This window comes from Mesoplodon mirus (assembly GCF_964341445.2).
Source record: "Mesoplodon mirus genome assembly, chromosome: 12".
In the NCBI taxonomy this organism is placed as follows: Eukaryota; Metazoa; Chordata; class Mammalia; order Artiodactyla; family Ziphiidae; genus Mesoplodon; species Mesoplodon mirus.
Genome location: NC_138988.1, coordinates 30803654 through 30821387, shown reverse-complemented (window position 1 = coordinate 30821387; position 17734 = coordinate 30803654). Strand labels below are relative to the sequence as shown.

Below are 17734 nucleotides of genomic sequence, written 5' to 3'. Positions count from 1 at the left end.
ATAACTAAGATCCTGTGGGTGGAGCCCAAGATAGACTGATTTTCAGTAAATTCTTAGTATTTAATAAACAGTAATAAAGTGATATTGACTTATACTGATAAACTAGCTTATTTAGCTATTTTTAGAAAGCCATATAATACTACATATATTTCAAAACTTGAATTCAGATTCACTTATCTCTAATGAGCCTAATATAATAAGGTTCTTCTATATTGTCAAATGACTCATGTGTCAATGACATTTTTGAAATAATAAAATAATTTTGAGATTATGAACTCTGAAATTATGAAAAAAGAGAATGGCCACTCGAACTCATATTAGCTATCTTAATGAATGTAAAGGCACCAGGTGATACAAAAAAAATTCATGCCTAAAATGTACTAAACTTCAAAGACCTATTAAGATGAAACACCTATGCAAATAGAATAATACTGAATAAATGAACACTTAAAGAGAGCTTGTTATGTGACAGGAACTGTCCTAAGGATTTTTCATGTATTATTAGTCCATATGATCCTCCCCAAAATACTATGAGGTAATTATTATGCCTGAATTACTTTGAATTAAATGATTTTCTCAAAGTTCCACAGCTAGTAAAAGGCAGAAGTGCTATTTAAACCTAGTTACACTATTAACCATGACACCATAGTCTGATTAAGAAAAGTAGGCTAAATTAAGACGTCTATAGAAAAGAACTTTGGAAGCCCTTTGGAAGTCTGGAAAACAATTTCATGAAACCAAGAAAAATGCAGTCAATTCCTAAATAATCTTAAAAAAATTTTAGCTTATTAATGATTCTTACCGGGGGTTAGAAGGAGAAGGTGGATTCATTTCTTTCTGATAGTGATGACCCTGGTTGACAGGCTGTAAAAGACAAAACATTTGTGAGGTACTAATCAGCATAATGCTCTTTACAGGTACTTTCACATGCACTCTCATTACTGTAATTTTTTCCTGAAAAACAACCTGTAAGAAGGGGCTGGTTTATTTTTACAAAAAGTCGAAGGCTGTTTGGGAGACCCAGCAAGTAACAAAGTGGTATATGTAAGAAAACACAGGTTATTTTAATGGCTAGTCACTGGATTAGACGCATGTGTGGAATCCTCCTCCTTGTGGAATTTTTATACTGTTAACAAAGGTTGTTATTTCCAGATACAACAAAACAAAACAAGACATCTCCTGGAACTAATGCTGTATAGCAAGTATCAGCAATAACCCGGAGACCTGGAGATATAGAATATATATATTTATATCTCAATGTTACTAAGTTTGCAAGGATAACTTCTATTTTCTTTTTGGGTCTTCATTGCTGTGTGCAGGCTTTCTCTAGTTGTGGCGAGCGGGGGCTACTCTTCGTTGAGGTGCGCAGGCTTCTCATTGCAGTGGCTTCTCTTGTTGTGAAGCACAGGCTCTAGGTGCGTGGGCTTCAGTAGTTGTGGTGTGCAGGCTCCATAGCTGTGGCTTGTGGGCTCTAGAGCACAGGCTCGGTAGTTGTGGTACACAGGCTTAGTTGCTCCGTGGCATGTGGGATCTTCCTGGGCCAGGGATCGAACCGGTGTCCACTGACTGGCAGGCGGATTCTTAACCACTGTGCCACCAGGGAAGCCCTCTATTTTCATTATTGGAATTACACATGTATATCTTAGGTCAAGGTGGTCATTTTCCCTGAGTGTATAATAAAGCCTCAAGCATTAATCAGAGAACTGAAAACAGTGATGCCAATACCTAACAAAAATAAGAAATCTGAATTTCCCCCTCCGCAAGAAACCTTTAAGTTACTACCTTTTTCAAAACATAGGTAAACAGCTTCATTCCATGCAAGCTTTAAACACTTGCCTCCAATGGAACTTGATGTTTTTCCTTTGTTCTATAAAGGGAGAAAATTTCATTATATCTGATAGAAATTCTCTTTTTGAATATCACCTCAAAGTATTTTTCTTATGTGGTTAACAGCCATGTAATTCTAATATGAAAATCATTTTTAACATTTTCATTTTATTACAATTTGGAATTTGGTACACATTTTTGAATTGCATTTAGAGGGCTTCTGTTACTTCCTTACCTAATGGGTTTGGCGTTAAGGTTTTCTCAGCCATAATGTGGACCCAGAGTGCTGACCCCAACTGAAGAAAAGAGTGTAGCAATGATGCCTGTACATAAAAGGCACATATTCCTTATTTTCCACATATTCCTTATTTTAATGGGTCCTAAAATATTAATGACATGGGTGATGGGAATTCTTTAAACTGTCTTCCTCTATAAATAATCTCTTGCAAGTGTTCCTTTAATTTAAATCAAACACCCTGTCTAATAATCACAGTCACTTAGCCTATCTGTGATGCCCCATGAACTTGAATGTACTCAGATACTTTGGTAATTGAACCAATATCAATGCATCACCATTTCAGTAATAAGAAAAAACAGCTGGGAGAACAGTGGAAGGAAAAACATGTCATAAGACATATTTGATCTCACTGGAGAAATAACACTTCCAGCAATTTGCAAGTGAAATTTAGTTCTATGATTTAGGCTTTATTATTTCACAGCAAAAAAGGAATTAGTAAGCAAAGGGACTAACAGGTTCTCCAGACAAACTCACAGTGGTGCAGAAATACTCCCGATAATACATTCATTAGTATTCGTCCACAATTTCACCTGTACTCAGGCCTCTAGTGAATGGATCTCTGCCTATTTACTTTTAGAGGCATTTAAATAACTCTCTAAGCATCACAGTCCTGATATTCAGGCAAATTTCCATTTTCTTAATTTTATACTGATAATTGTATTTTATACCTGTCCCTAACCCCCTTATTCCAAATGACTTACTCCAGTCTCTGGAGAACAGAAATGGTTACAGAATCCTATTTGGTTTGTGACCGAGTTCTTACTTAGACTACATAGACTGGCCCTTTCATGTTTGCTCATATTTATATAAAACAGATCCAATGATACAAGCAGTACAAAAGAACACTAAAATAAAAGATTCACATTCACAGTGATTTTTAAGTGTTAGAAAACAGAAAAATAATCAGTGGAAACTTTTTGAAGTAGTAAGGACTGCTGACATGAATAGACAGAAAGGTAAATGAAAAAATTCAGTTAAAAATAATTGTAGGGTAGTAGAACTCGCTCTGAATATCCAGTTCCTTAACTTAATTTTTACTATTGAAAATGAATTACCAAGTTTTTACCCCCAAATATTTTATTCAATAGCCAATTTAAATTGAATAATAGCAAATCATGGCAGAGCATTCTGACTCATACATGTAACTGCTATAAACTGGCTTATAAACCCTAATTGCTAATGACTCTGTTGGGGAAGGATGCAAGTCTTCCTTTGAAGTGGGTACAATACAAAACTGGGTGGTCCCAGTTCCCTTTCTCTGTACATGTCTCCCAATTTCATAATCAGACTCAGGGACAGGAAGGGATATGGCAACGATGCAGCTAAAAGGCTCCTTCAAGATATTTCAGTTCCCATAACTTTGCTGTGATGCTTTCAAAGGGCAGAGCTTTCACTTCAATGATGTCATTTTGCTTTCCCAGGCCCAAATCAGAATAAATGGGAATGTGCCTAATGGCTTCTAAAAGCTCTCTGAACATGGTGGGGTGGAGGTAGGGGGAACAGATGGGCTTCTGAAGCCAGATGTCCCCATCCATGAATGGAATAGATACATTTCTGTACCTGTGCAGTAGTAAACCTATTTCTACTATTCTAGGTAGGTAACATTGCATGAAAGCACAAGTTAAAAAAATAAAATTGATTTTTTGATTTTGGAATTCAGCTGTATTTAGAGAGTTCCATAAGAAGCAGCAAAGGAATAATAACTAACTCCTACAAATAACTATGACAACAGGGCTTCCCTGGTGGCGCAGTGGTTGAGAGTCCGCCTGCCGATGCAGGGGAAACGGGTTCGTGCCCCGGTCTGGGAAGATCCCACATGCCGCGGAGCGGCTGGGCCCGTGAGCCATGGCCGCTGAGTCTGCGCGTCCGGAGCCTGTGCTCCGCAACGGGAGAGGCCACAACAGTGAGAGGCCCACATACCGCAAAAAAAAAAAAAAAAAAATAACTATGACAACAATAATAATAGCAGTAACTGATATTCATTGAGTACTTATTCTGTGTTAAAACCTTGATGGGTATTATCTCATTTGATCCTCACAGAAATTCTATGAAATAGATAGGATTAACAACTCCATCTAACAGAGGAGGAAATTCAGACACTGGGTGTTAACCTAAGGTCATGTCAGTCAGGAAATAGTGGGGCCAGAATTTGAACCCAGGCAGTCTGATTCCGTAGTTTACCCTCTAAACCAGTAAGCTGTAGTGCTTAACCCAGCTCAGGGGTTCACCTAAAGTGGTGAATACCTAAGTTTCTGAATAACAAGTATGACAAACTCAGTTCAGTTAATGACAGGAAGAAAAAGTAGTCCTGAAATACATTTATTTGATATATATAAGACTATCTCCTTGCCATAAATTAAATTAATTTGATTTCATTCTTATGACATGTCACTATATATTTAAAATTAAAGAAAATAAGTTTGCCACATTGTTAAATTTGGGACAACATAAGATATAATAGACAATACTCTAAGAATGAGAAAAGTTTATTTCATGGAGTGACTTTCATAGTCACTAAACACAGAACAACTCGCACATTTCAATATTTTCTCCTGACAGCACAGATATTACACTGACTGATATTAATTTTTGTATATTATTTCTATGGTGGTATAAAGAACAGCTGCTCATCTGATTTATCTGCAGCTTAGCACAATCAGCTACTTACGTTTTTAGTTCAGGAGCGTTAAAAGAAAACTCAAACCCAAAGAGAGCTAAGAAGTTAATGAATCTATAGACCAGAACAAATTAAGACCTATTACCTATAAAGAGCCTGAAATGCCAATGTATTACATATTGGACACATAGCAACCAGCAATCATCATGTAAAACACTGATATGTTGATGAGCCAAAAAATGGAACAGATCCTAGAAACTTGGGACCTTGTCCTTTTGGTGGCGCTGTTGCTATGCACTAGTGTTGGAAAAACTACACTCACATGAAATTAACTGCCACCGAGCACAAAAAGCTTTGCTTTTCCATGATCAAGCTACTAGAAATTTTGGGGTGAGGGAGAGAATTGAAGGTTAAATTAAAGGACAGGAGATAAGATAATCCTGCCATGTTAAAAGGTAAAGGCAATATTTTTCTGTTGTTACGTAAAACGTATGAAAATGGCAAAAATGTTGCAAGGTTAATCAAGACCATAAATAACTTGTGGAGAACCTCACCATATGCCTGTAATCCTATTAAGTGTATTTTGCCTCGTTTTTCTCCAGATATCATGCTCTGCAGTGTGCCATGTTGATGGATACATGTGAGGATTTTTTTTTTTTTAACAAGCTGAGGAGTCTTATGTGCTTGATATTAGGTTATGGGAATTGTTAACTTGAAGGAATGATGGCTTTGAGGCATCTGCTGACAGGGTAGCATGCATATGAGGCATACTTTTGTTGAATCTAGGTTAGAGGTGGGACCGAGAAATAATGAAATATTGAAATAATGAGTTTATTTGTCAAGCTCTGAGGGGTCAGTCTGAATTCTAGTGGTTAAGCTCACATCAAAACAAGCACAACAGAACCTCTGCCCATTCTTACAGCTCTCAGTGGTCATTAAAAGGGAAAATATCCTAGAAATCTTTTCTGACCACTCAAGTGGCCCTTTGAGGAGAACATCTTTGGGGGAGCAGCATATTACAGTTAGTGTGAGCCTACTCTTTTAGGCACTGGGCACATGCATTCCATGTACACATTCAATTCCCACCATGCCAACACAAGGAAGGGCCTTTATTATTCCCATTTTATAGGTGATTGTGCTAGCAAATGGCAGAGCTGGGATTTGAGCCCAGGTTGGCTGATGTAGAGTCTAAATTCTTTTGGTCATCACTTGAAGCTGTTTCTATTAACAACTATTCCTCTTCCTAAAAAGAAACCACACCACACACACACACACACACACACACACACACACACACAGCCCTCAAGACATAGTTTTATGCTACTGTCAATCAAAATCCTTCACCAAAATAAAATTCACTTAAGAATCCATTATAACTAATTCCTAGTTTTCTTCCTAAGGCTGCCTAGAGCCCAGTTTTTGAATAAATCTCTTGAGGGCTACTCCTAACAGAACCCTCCAAAATTGATTACTTGTAGCCTGGTTTCCACAGAAGTTGTAAAGTATTGTTTTAATTGAATTTGGTTCTAAGTTGGAAACTGAAAAATTTGTCTGTCAAAGGCCAATGGTTTTCTCAGTAGGCTTGATTTATTTAGCAAGAGATGCCTACAAAAGCAAATTTGCTATGAGAAATATGGTTACATTTAATTACATTTTAAAATGACTAATTTATTATATCTAAACACCTTTTAAACAGTACATATTACTCTGAACTGTACAGATGCTGAGGAAAGCTGAGAAACCAAAGCTTGCAGTAAACACAATAGATTTTGCTAAAGACTGCATTTTGCTCTGTGTTGGCTTCCTGGTTTGACTGCGGTGTTCCTAAAGTCATTAGGTAAAGATGCCAAACTGAATGTGGCCTGCTTAAATCTTCTTTCTAAACTACTGGTCACCAAGTCCTGCCCAGAGGGAGATTTTTTCTTTGTGTGTATATTTAATATCCATTTATCAAATCTTAAATGTAAAATATTACTAGCATCATTCAGGACTTATTTAAGCAAAGCACAGCTGATGTTTATTTTGGAATTTTGATGTAACGACCTTACTTTAGAGTAAAAAAGGAATCTTTTTGTTTGTTTGTTTGTTTGTTTTTTGCGGTACGCGGGCCTCTCACTGTTGTGGCCTCTCCCGTTGCGGAGCACAGGCTCCAGACACGCAGGCTCAGCGGCCATGGCTCACGGGCCCAGCCGCTCCACGGTATGTGGGATATTCCCGGACTGGGGCACGAACCCGTGTCCCCTGCATCGGCAGGCGGACTCTCAACCACTGCGCCACCAGGGAAGCCCCAAAAAGGAATCTTTTAATATTATTGATTGATTTATTCAACCAACAACTAACAACCAGCAGCTACTGAGCGTGACCTCATGCCAGGCTCTGTGCTGCCTGCCAGTCCTGTGCCAGTCCTGTGTCTGCTCTGTGCCAGTCCTGCCTTCAAGGGGATCACAACCAGGCCTGAGGGATATCGCTGATAATGGTTACCTGATTTGGTAAGTGCTATCACTGAACCTGAAGATAACGGGAACCAGAGAAGGAAGAAAACAATTCTGTGCAGGAGGGAGGGTTTCATGAAGCTGGGACATCTGAGTCGGGCCTTGGAAAACAGGAGTGTTCAGTGTAGAGAAGAGGGATGGAAGGTCTCCAGGCAGAGGAAAGGGTATGGGCAATGGCATCACTGACATGACGTGGACAAAAGGCATGACAGCGATGGGCAAGCTGAAGTGTAGCTAGAGTATGCAGTAGTGTTGTTGGGTGGGGGATGGGTAGTGATTATGAGGGAAGTAAAAATTCATTTCAAGTCCTATTCAAGGTGATGGAGAAACAAAAGCACAAAGAGGAGGTTATCTTGTTAAAGGAGAGAATTAGTTCTGCTCCTTTCAGAACTTGGAGTCCACAGCATATTGTACCACTCAAAAAAAATACGTGGAGTGAATTTACGTGGGACAGATAAGCTAGGTTGTGGTGAGAGGTAGCATGGAGATAATCCCGGCTCTTGTGGCAGAAAGGAAGCTGTGTCTCTCAATGAGGCCTGGAGAAGGGTTAAAGAAGGCTTTGGAGCTAAGTCTTAAGGGATAATCAGGTACAAGGATATGTGCAGAGTGCCCTTAGGGAACTGGGATTAAAGGATGGAGTGAAAGGTGGGGAGCAGTGAGAGATGTGCCTGGAAGGGGGGCAGGTCTCAGATCACGGGGGGCCCTGTAGGCCAGGCTAAAGAGCCAATGGGGAGTTATGAAAGGACTTCATGCAGGGAAGAGATCAGATCAGATCTGGGCTTTAGAAAGATAACTAGTGTGAATAATAATGACAACTAATCTTAATTTATTAATTGCTTATTATATCTCAGATACAGTGCCAAGTGCTTTACAAGGTCACACAGCTTGGATTTGAACCTTGGCTATTTGACTTCAGAGTCAATGCTTCTAACCATCAGGCTACAGTGCTTAGACTGGAGGTACCTTAGTATTAGGAAACTGCTGAAGGGAGTTGGATAAGAAATGAAACGCCAGGGCTATGGTATTAGATAGGGAGGGTTAAGATGTAAAAAGGAGAGAGGATTCTCAGGATTTGGAGACCAACTGGGTATGGGAAATGAAGGAGTGGGAGAAGTGGAGATGTCTTCTAAATTTCTTGTTGAAGTGTCAGTGTGGAGGATCAGCATGGAGGATGGTGCTATCACTGTGATACAAGAAAAGCAGGATATCACTGTGATAAAGTTATGTCTTCTTTCATTTCTTCTTTTTCACTGCCCTGGTACAACTTCTAAAGAGAAAGTCATGAGCTCCCAGAAACACCATAGTGGTTCTTGTAAACTGCTCTATTTAAACTCTATATGAGCAACAAGATGCAGGGTTCATTAAGGAATGCACTTTTCCATTTGGTGATAGTTCCAACATTGAAAATAGACTGAATTTGATGTAATAATAAACATATCTTATGAATACCAAAGGTAGGTTTTTCAATTATTTTCTCTGTCTAAAAAAATAAACTGTTTTCAATTTCTCATTTGGTCAAATAGAGGCGTTATTAAGTTCATTACCAATGGTTATTTTTGGCTGTGTACTTTTAGAGCAAAGTAGTCGTCATGCATGAGGACTTCAGTCCTTCCCAGAACAGGACAGTGATGAGGACATGGTACCCAGGGCAACCAAGAGTTCAGCCTTTTCAGTCTTAAATAATCATTTCTCAGCTTGCCCTTTGTAATGTTGGGTCTCTGAGCTACTTCATGACAGAATGACCTTGTTCAGTAGGCCACTGTTCTCTTTCTTACTTTTGGTTTAAATGAGTGCTAAGAAATATTTTATAAGAAAGGAATATTTCAGTTCCATTGTAAACTGCATTGGCAAAAATCTGCAACTTACTCTTATGTTCTTAGCCCTGGCTATAAGAATACTCTGAGTAACTAGCACACAGGGGTATTTTTGCTGGGTGGGTAGATACGCTTTGGGACCAAGGCTGCTTGAGGTGTTATGTATGCTTGATCATTCAGTTTAATGAAAGCACAACTAAATAAGGCAAGAGAAACCTGGAGAGTGGGCAAGGTGGGAAAAAAGAACCCTGAGGAAAAATTAATATCATTTTTCCCCCCACATCTACTTAGAACCAATTTGAATTCCTCCTCCATGAAGACTTGTAAGTTTTCTCCAAAGCAGAAATCTCAACTTCTGCTAGATATTGGTAGCACTCATTTGACAATTAAGTCACAGATCAAGAAGTCACCATATCATGGTGTTTAGAAGCTTAGAACTGAGAGTCATACCAAACTAGTTCTGTGTCACTTTACTCAAGAGCCTCAATTTTCTCATCTGGAAATGGGAACTCAATAGTGCTTACCACATAGGATAGCAGTAAGGAGAAAGTTAGAAACACAAGGCTCAGTGTCAGGGCCTCTGAGATTTCTAACATCTACAAAGAAGTTGGAGATCTGGAAAAAAAATTTAAAATAGAAAAAGAAAACTGAAAAATTGATATTTAACTAAATACTTAAAACATAACATATCCACCATCAACTACACTTAACTCAACCTTTATGTAATTTTATATAAGCATGAATCAAAGTTGCACCATTTTATATTTCCTTTCAAAAATTGTCCGGTAAAAAAGTTATATTTACTGTTGGATGAAAAGTGCATTTTAATATGTTTGATCTGATGTTGAATGTAGCATTATAAGTAAATGTTCCTTTGGCCTATGGAGATCTTAAAATGTTTTTAAGTGCTTAAAGAAATGGTAGCTCTAATTACCATTATTATAATAATGATTTTATTATTCTGTCTCATGACATTTCTTACGTTGCACAGGACTGTCCCGTGGATGTTTCTGCTTTGCCTTTCCAATTAAACCATACGATCCTTGAGGATCATAGAGGAGAATGGACTGAGTCAAGACACTGGGCTTTGCTCTGGGCTCTACCACTGACCAGGTATGGAAGCTTGAGCCCAGAATTTAGTTTCTTCACCTGAAAAACAGGAAGACTTTGGCCTGCTTCAGGCCGTCTGCTGGTCTATAGAGAGAATGATGGGCCATATTTGAAAGGGCTTTAACTGTATGAACATATAGGAAAATACAAGCTGCTGAAGCATGTGCAGTGCCTATCATGGCCCTTAGGCACAGGGAGGAGTCAGCATAAATCCGGTGACTTGAACAGAAGGTTCTTTGCTGCTGCCATATACGAACCAATACTTCATATATCTGTAGTCTCCTCCTTTCTGTTCGTTCATTTAACAGACACTTCTTTAACAAGTGTTGAGCCTGCTTTACGTGCCAGAGCTTGTGCTAGGAGGTGGGGATACAATGAGATACCCCGAGTCTACAGTAAAATTATTCTTTTTCTTTCAGTGTATGGTTTTATATATCACCACACAATGAACATACCTTATCTGAAGGTAAATAAGACGATTTAAGACAAGACAATGCCCCCAGACTTAAAACACTATTTCAGAATAGATTTCATAGGAGTGTCCTCATTTGGCCCTAGTTTTCCCAGGCAAGGCTGGGCTTTGTGACAAAGGCAGTAAACAAAGACGCAAAACCCTGGACTCACGGGTGGCAGGCAGGAGTTCCAGGTGGTTGTGTCATCGCTGCTGGTACTTATGCTGACATTACAGTTGTCAACCTGGGATGTGCTCAGGCCATGGGAAGCCCCAGTGTCCTCCAGTTCTTCGTTCTGTTGCCGCCGTAGGCTTGCTAGCATTTGCAACTCGGATTCACTCATCTGGCTGGGTTGATAGTTTCTCCAGTCATATTCCTGACCAAGAGAGAAGAAAGTGACACAGCAAAGGGTCACTTGGCCTTTCTTAATTTTATGGGCTACCAGTAAATGCTACTCTACAGCCTTAACCCCTTCAATGGCTTCCAATGGACAGAGGCCCAGATCCTTAATATGCCTTTATATGATGCCTATGCCAGCTGCCTTGCCTTGTCTTTTCCTCCTGACGTGTCAGCCACACTTCATTTAGGTCCTCAAAAGCATCGAACTCATGTTTGTCTTGGTGCCCGTGCACATGCTAGTTCCCCGGGTGCTAATTCCTAGGTATCCTTTAGGGCCCAAATTATGTGTCACTTCCTCAGAAAAGCTTTTTCTGACAACCCCAAACTGGATCAGTTCCTCCACATTATGTGCTCTCACCGAATCTAAGAGTGTTCATTTTTAGCGCTATCACAACTGCAGTTACGTAACTGCTTTTGGAGTCTACAGGCAGTCCATGAGTGCTACAAAGGCAAGCACCATGACTGTCTTACTGTATTTCTCACATCTGGTGCCCAACCAGTATTCGAGGATTGACTAAATAAACAAAAATTCAAAGCAGTTTCTAAAAAAGAAAAATAACTTTCCATAAAAAAGCCCAGTTTACAAGAGAATTGATCATTTTCATCAGTGTGAACATTATGAGCAAATAACTTCAACTTACAGTAAGATTGAGAATGACTAATGCTGTTAAAAGCCATCAAATAAAATATGAACTGAAGATAAAAACATGTAAGGTCTGAAAGCCAGAAAGACCTTGGAGCTACCATAAACACTTATACTCACACGGACTTCACTAAATGTGTAATCTGTCAAGACTACTACTACAAATCTTTAGAGGCTAGTATAAATATTATTTCAATGTACAGGGAAGAAACTGGCATATGGAATTTTCAAGCCCTTTCCTTTCTCTCTGGCTTAAACCAAGTTTGGTAGCTAACATTAACTTCAACATTGCTGAAATGTTAGCATCACATATGAATGAGCAGTGTGATTTACATCCAGGACTGGCATATAACGTGAAAACAATCTCGAAATATTTTGGTACATGTAGAATCAGTGATTATGCTCAAAAAGTTTTTTTCCATGACATACTAGAATTTTTAAGATTTTCAAATCTCTATACTTATTTTCTTGGAAGATCCTTTGAGATGGCTACTGCCTTCTTTTCTGCCTCATAGGGATGTAAAAAGTTAAGAAAATATAATTTGGAAAAAAAATTCTTGGTGTTTCTATGACATTAAAAGCTTTTTAATAAAGCATAATCATCATCATAACTTGGGGGTTATGAAAGCTTGCGATCTAATAATGTGATGTGGAGATTTCCTGGAAAGTTGCCAGTGGAAACTCACTTAAATTCTTACAGTTCATGGCTCCATCAGCTTGGCACCCTGAGAAATCATGCAATCTCTAATAAGAGATTTCATGAGTATTTAATATGCTTTGAGAGTTCTTGGGACAAAACTGATATCACAAGAAGAAAAACAAAGTTTATATTCCAATGAAAAACACTTTAAAAAAGAAGAAAAGAAAAATAATTTAAATTCCAAAGACATAGGGGAGCAATAAACAAAAGATGCTCAACATCACTGTCATTAGAAAAAATAAATCAACATGACAATGAGGTAACATTCACATCCACTAGGATTGTTATAATACAAAAGATAGACAGTAATAAGTGCTGGAGAGGATGTGGAGAAACTGTAATCCTCATACACCACTGACTGTGAATATGAAATGGTGCAGCCACTTTGGAAAACAGTTTGGTGGTTCCTCAAAATGTTAAATGTGGGCCATGTGGCCCAACGATTCACTTGTAGGGATATATCCAAAAGAACTGACAATATATGTGCATACAAAAACTTACACACAAATGTTCATAGCAGCATTGTTCATAACAGCCCCAAAGTGGAAACAACCAAATGTCCATCAACTGATGAATGGATTTTAGTTTATCCATACAATGGAGTATTAGTGGCCATAAAGATACATGCTACAACATGGATCAACCTTGAAAACATTATGCTAAGTGAAAGCAGCCTGAAGCAAAAGGTCACAGATTGTATGATTTCATTTATGTGAAATATACAAAAAAGGCAAATATATAGAGATAGAGGAGAGACAGGTGATTGCCCAGGGACTGGGGAAAGAGGGAATGGGGAGTGAATGGGTATGGGGTTTCTCTCTGGGGTGATGTAAATGTTCTGAAATTAGGCTGTGGTGGTGGTTATAGAATGTTGTGAATATACTAAAAACTCCTGAACTTTATGGTACATGAATTATACCTCAATTAAAAAAAAGTAGTTCAGTAATCAGATGTGAAAACAAGACTAGCCATTTGACTTTGGGATCAATAGTAAACATGTGACTTGCTGTCCTTCACTTCAGTTTTTCTGTCAAGAAATGGAACTAAACGTTCCAACATGTCACATAGGTATGTTATTTGGCTTTCATTGACAATACATGCTTTTACAAGGAAAAAGGAAATTTTATTTTCAAAATTTTTCTTAAGAATAAAGCTTTTATATGTACTTAGTATGATTAATTCAGCCATTTGATTTGTTTATTTAATCCACAAGCCTATACTGTGCCTGGGGTACAACCCTAGGTGCTAAGACAGAAAAACAAGAGAGAATGCTGCAGTGGCTAAGCCACACATATCTGAGTCCAGGCCCTGGTTTCATCATTTACCTGCTGTACGTGATTGGGCAAATCACCTAATCTCTCTGTGCCTTAGTTCCTTAATCTATAAAATGGAACCATAGTGTATACCTCATGGGATTTTTGGTGGACTAAAATAATGTATATCAAATGCTTAGCATAGTACCTGACAAACAGCTATACTAAGTGTCTCCAAACTTAACGATTTGTGCCTTTATCAGAACGTGTTTGAGTGTGTACCTTCCAATATATGTTTATTTATAAAATTAAACAAATGTACAACTATATTAAAATAGTATGTATGGTATAAAACATACACACACAAAAAATAGAAATGAAAATGGTTGAGCTTAAAAAAATAAATGGAAATAGTGTGAAGCTCAGCTGATTCTTTTTGATACACCTCTTCTGGGGTGAGTACATCCCTCTTAGGACACCTCTGGGTTGGCAATCAATACATATGCTCCCTGTTATTATTATTCTTTCCTCTCATTTTCTTTGGCCCCTTTCATCCATTCTGTACTATGCTAGGAGCTGGGAGTATAAAGAAAATGAGACACATCTCTGTCCTCATGGAGCTCAGTCTAGAAAGGGAGACCTAACAGGTATTATAAGTTGGGGTATTATAATGTATCATGATCAATACTACAAGGGATATGACTAAGATGCAATTGCCCAGTAGAATTAGAAAAAGCCTCACAGAAGTCTAAGGTGGCATGTGATAGTAATTAAATTTGTTAACAAATGGAATGAGTGGCCTTCATAGGGAGTGAACTCTCTCCGCCACCAGAGGTATTGAAGCAGAGGGTGGGGAAGTAAATACTTGTCTGGAATATTGCAGTAATCTGCAGTGGTGGAAATGGATTGATCATTCCTTAATTTATCCCACAAATACTTACTGAGACCTTTTTATGTGCTAGAAACTGGTGGTGCTAACTTTGCTTAAAACTCTATATTTCCATGATTTTATTTGATACAACAGTTAAATGTATTCTGACAACACCCTGGAAGGGGCAGCCAAAAGTGAGCGGAAAGAAAGAAGCAACTTTCTCCAGGGTCATGAATAGGGCAACTGGTGGCAGAGAGAGGTAATTAACTTAGTCCCTAGATACATTCTTGATTTGCAATCTCTTAAACCATTTCAAAATCACCAGAAAGGCTAAATCATTTATTAATTTTTTTAAAAAAGAAGGCTTGCAATAAAGTCTTCACATTAAAGTAGACCCAGCACAAGAAGTCATCTAACTAAATTATGCAACTCCTGAGAGGCAAAGTGTTTTATGTAATTCTATCTCTTAAAGGCTCAAACTGTTATGTATAACCCAATTTTGTCTCAAAATATCCTTGTAGGAAAGAGGGGAGACATTATCAATCAGATTTGTTTTAGGAGCAAGATAATGGGCTCAAGGCTATATAATTCAGCTGTGCTCAGACTCCCAGGCAAGTCCTTCCCTTATAAAGCATTCAAGCCATTTGTTTCATTGATGTTTTTTCAGACAGTTTTGGGAGCCTAAGACAGTGAAGTTACAAAGACAAGTATGATGTGGCCCCTGCTTTCACAGGCCTTACAATCTAGGAGGGCAATTAAGAGTTCTAAAGAAATGAATATACAATAAGGTAACATATACTGAGGTATAGTATTAATAATCACACAGAGCTTTGATAATGATTAAAAGGAAAACTGATAACTCCAGCAAAATGATAAAACACAACAAACAAAAATAATCTTTCAACTTGATGCCCTTCACCTAATCTGTGTTCTCAAAGATTTTAAAACGGAACAGCTTAATTGATCAAATATCTGCCTATAGAATTTTGTGAGCCTCAGATAAGACCCAATTCTACTGAACTGCAGGTGACACAAGACTGAGTTTACAATGGTGGTGTAGAGGCAAAGTGAGACACTGCCACCAGTTAATAGATGAGATAACGAACCTCCTTCTATTTTAATATGGTTGGGAGAGTAACAGAATTGAGAGAAAACTGGGTCGTTATTCTCATTCTGGAGCCTATAAAAATCTTCGAGACTCTTTCTGAATCAGGTTTGCATTGTGACAGTGCCTGATACCTAGGGCATAGGAGACATCATGTTGTAAAAACTCTTAATAAAAGTCTAACAAACAATTTCCAGCTCTTTGTATTCCTTTAAGTTACACCAAGACTCAAAAGGTGCTACTACTAAAAAAGGGATAGTGGCTCTTATAACAGAAGGCAACGTGAGAAAAGGGAGATATACCAAATAGTCTGGCATTTCAGAAAAGAGAGAGGTCACTTCTTGTAGGATCAGGCAAGGCTTCATGGAGGAGATGTTCTTTAAGCCGGGTCTTGAAGGATAGGAAGGGTGATATGGAAGCATATTCTAAGCATCAGGCAGGAAAACATGGGGCAAGTTAGAAGTATGGAACATATATTCATAGAAAGCATTATTTACTTATACATACTGTTTTAGAAATGAAATTTGTAATACTGTTCCAAAGTAACAAGAATGAAAATACCTAGAATTTAACCTAAATCTTATAAGACCAGATGGCTTCCACTTCCTTGCCCAAGTCTTGTTAAAGAATATAGCATTCTACCAAAAGACATAATTTTAATAGCTTCTAAATGGAAACTACCCAAATGCCCATCAACAGTAGGATAAATAAATGGTGTGAGAGTCACACAGTAGGACACTATATTGAAATGACTGATATATTGAATCTTACAAATGAAATGCTGAGTGAGAGAACCCAGACACAAGAGACCATACACTGGTAAAACTAGTCTTGGCAGGTAGGGGGTGGTTGTGAGGGCATAGTGACAGAAAAGGATAGTGACAGGGAGGGAGCACAATGGGGCTTCTGGGGTGCTGGCATCGTTTTCTTTCTTGATTCAGATGATGGTCACATGTGTTTGTTCAGTTTGTGAAAATCCATCTAAGTATATGTTTATGATATGCACACTTCTCTGTGGCCAACAAGAGCAAAGAAGTCTAAGAGTCAAAGAGAGATTTCCTAGGAAGTGATTAGTCATTAATCATTGGCACCTTACTGTGGACTGTCTTAATGGGGGAAAAAAAGCAGTTTGTAAATGTGGCTGGGAGTCAGTATCATGGTAGTTTCAAACTTGTATTTATTATTAAGAGTTTTAAAGATGTAATCAGGAAGTTTTGTGAGTTTTTTTGAACTCCAACACGACAGCAAGAAAAGTGGAAGTCCATTTTCCAAAACTAATTTTAAACTTTAATCGGCATTTTAATTTGAAGATTAATCTCCTCCCTATTGCTATTTGCAGACAGTGTTTAATTCCTAAATTGACATTTTTAATACTAATAGCTCATGGTAAATTAGTGTTCTAGAGCATCTCTTTTCCAACTAGCACTCCTTGAAGACTTTTTTCAAGTTCTTGAGCTACTTACCCACACAAGAATTTGCTCTGATTCATTGGGGACACAGGTCCACTAACAATAGGAATGAAGAGAAGACAGAAGCCACAAACATGAGCTCTAAGTGACACATACTTGAGCTCATAACTCATTCACAATTACACGGTAGCTTTCAGCATGTCTTCACCACACAAAGAGATAAATCAAAACTTAAAGACCAAGCCACAGTACCACTTGAAAACCTTTGCTAAATTTAAGAGATGCTACGTCAACTTGCACAGCATAAATTAAGAGTCAGGCTATTCAAAAGAACCAACGGGTCAGAATCTAGATCATGTTTTATGTTAAAAGCTTTCACGTGGACATAGGCTTAACCAGACCCAATGTTGCCTCTGAAATGTCTGTCACAAACATTTCAGCATGTGACCTGGAGACACTTCACAACCCTTGACTCAATCCATACTTCATTATTCATGAATAATAATCTCTCAAAATGTCTCAGGTAAAGAATTGTTGGCTAATTAAATCCAATAGTGGCAAAATTCCTTGCAAAGCGATAGCTATCTAACTTATGTGGCTCTCTCTTTCTTGGCACGAAAAGATTTAAAGAAAAAGATCTTTATATTTATGTGCTATATTTGTATAGAGTACTCTCTTAATCCATGACCTAAAAAGAAATATACTTCCATACATTTTGCCTTGGTAGTCAGCTTGCTAATTTTC

General features: G+C 38.1%; 1 protein-coding gene across 6 annotated transcripts in view; it reads right to left on the bottom strand.

Annotated features, from left to right (window-relative positions):
• Positions 1-17734, bottom strand: part of CFAP20DC (CFAP20 domain containing) — a 287059-nt gene that overhangs the window by 51268 nt on the left and 218057 nt on the right. For all 6 annotated transcript variants that reach the window (XM_082639696.1, XM_082639689.1, XM_082639694.1 and 3 more), the window contains 2 exons: positions 10783-10986; positions 803-864 (listed from right to left, as the gene is read on the bottom strand). In XM_082639696.1, the coding sequence (XP_082495822.1) occupies positions 803-864; positions 10783-10986 (266 nt within the window). The remainder of the gene's footprint in view (positions 1-802; positions 865-10782; positions 10987-17734) is intronic.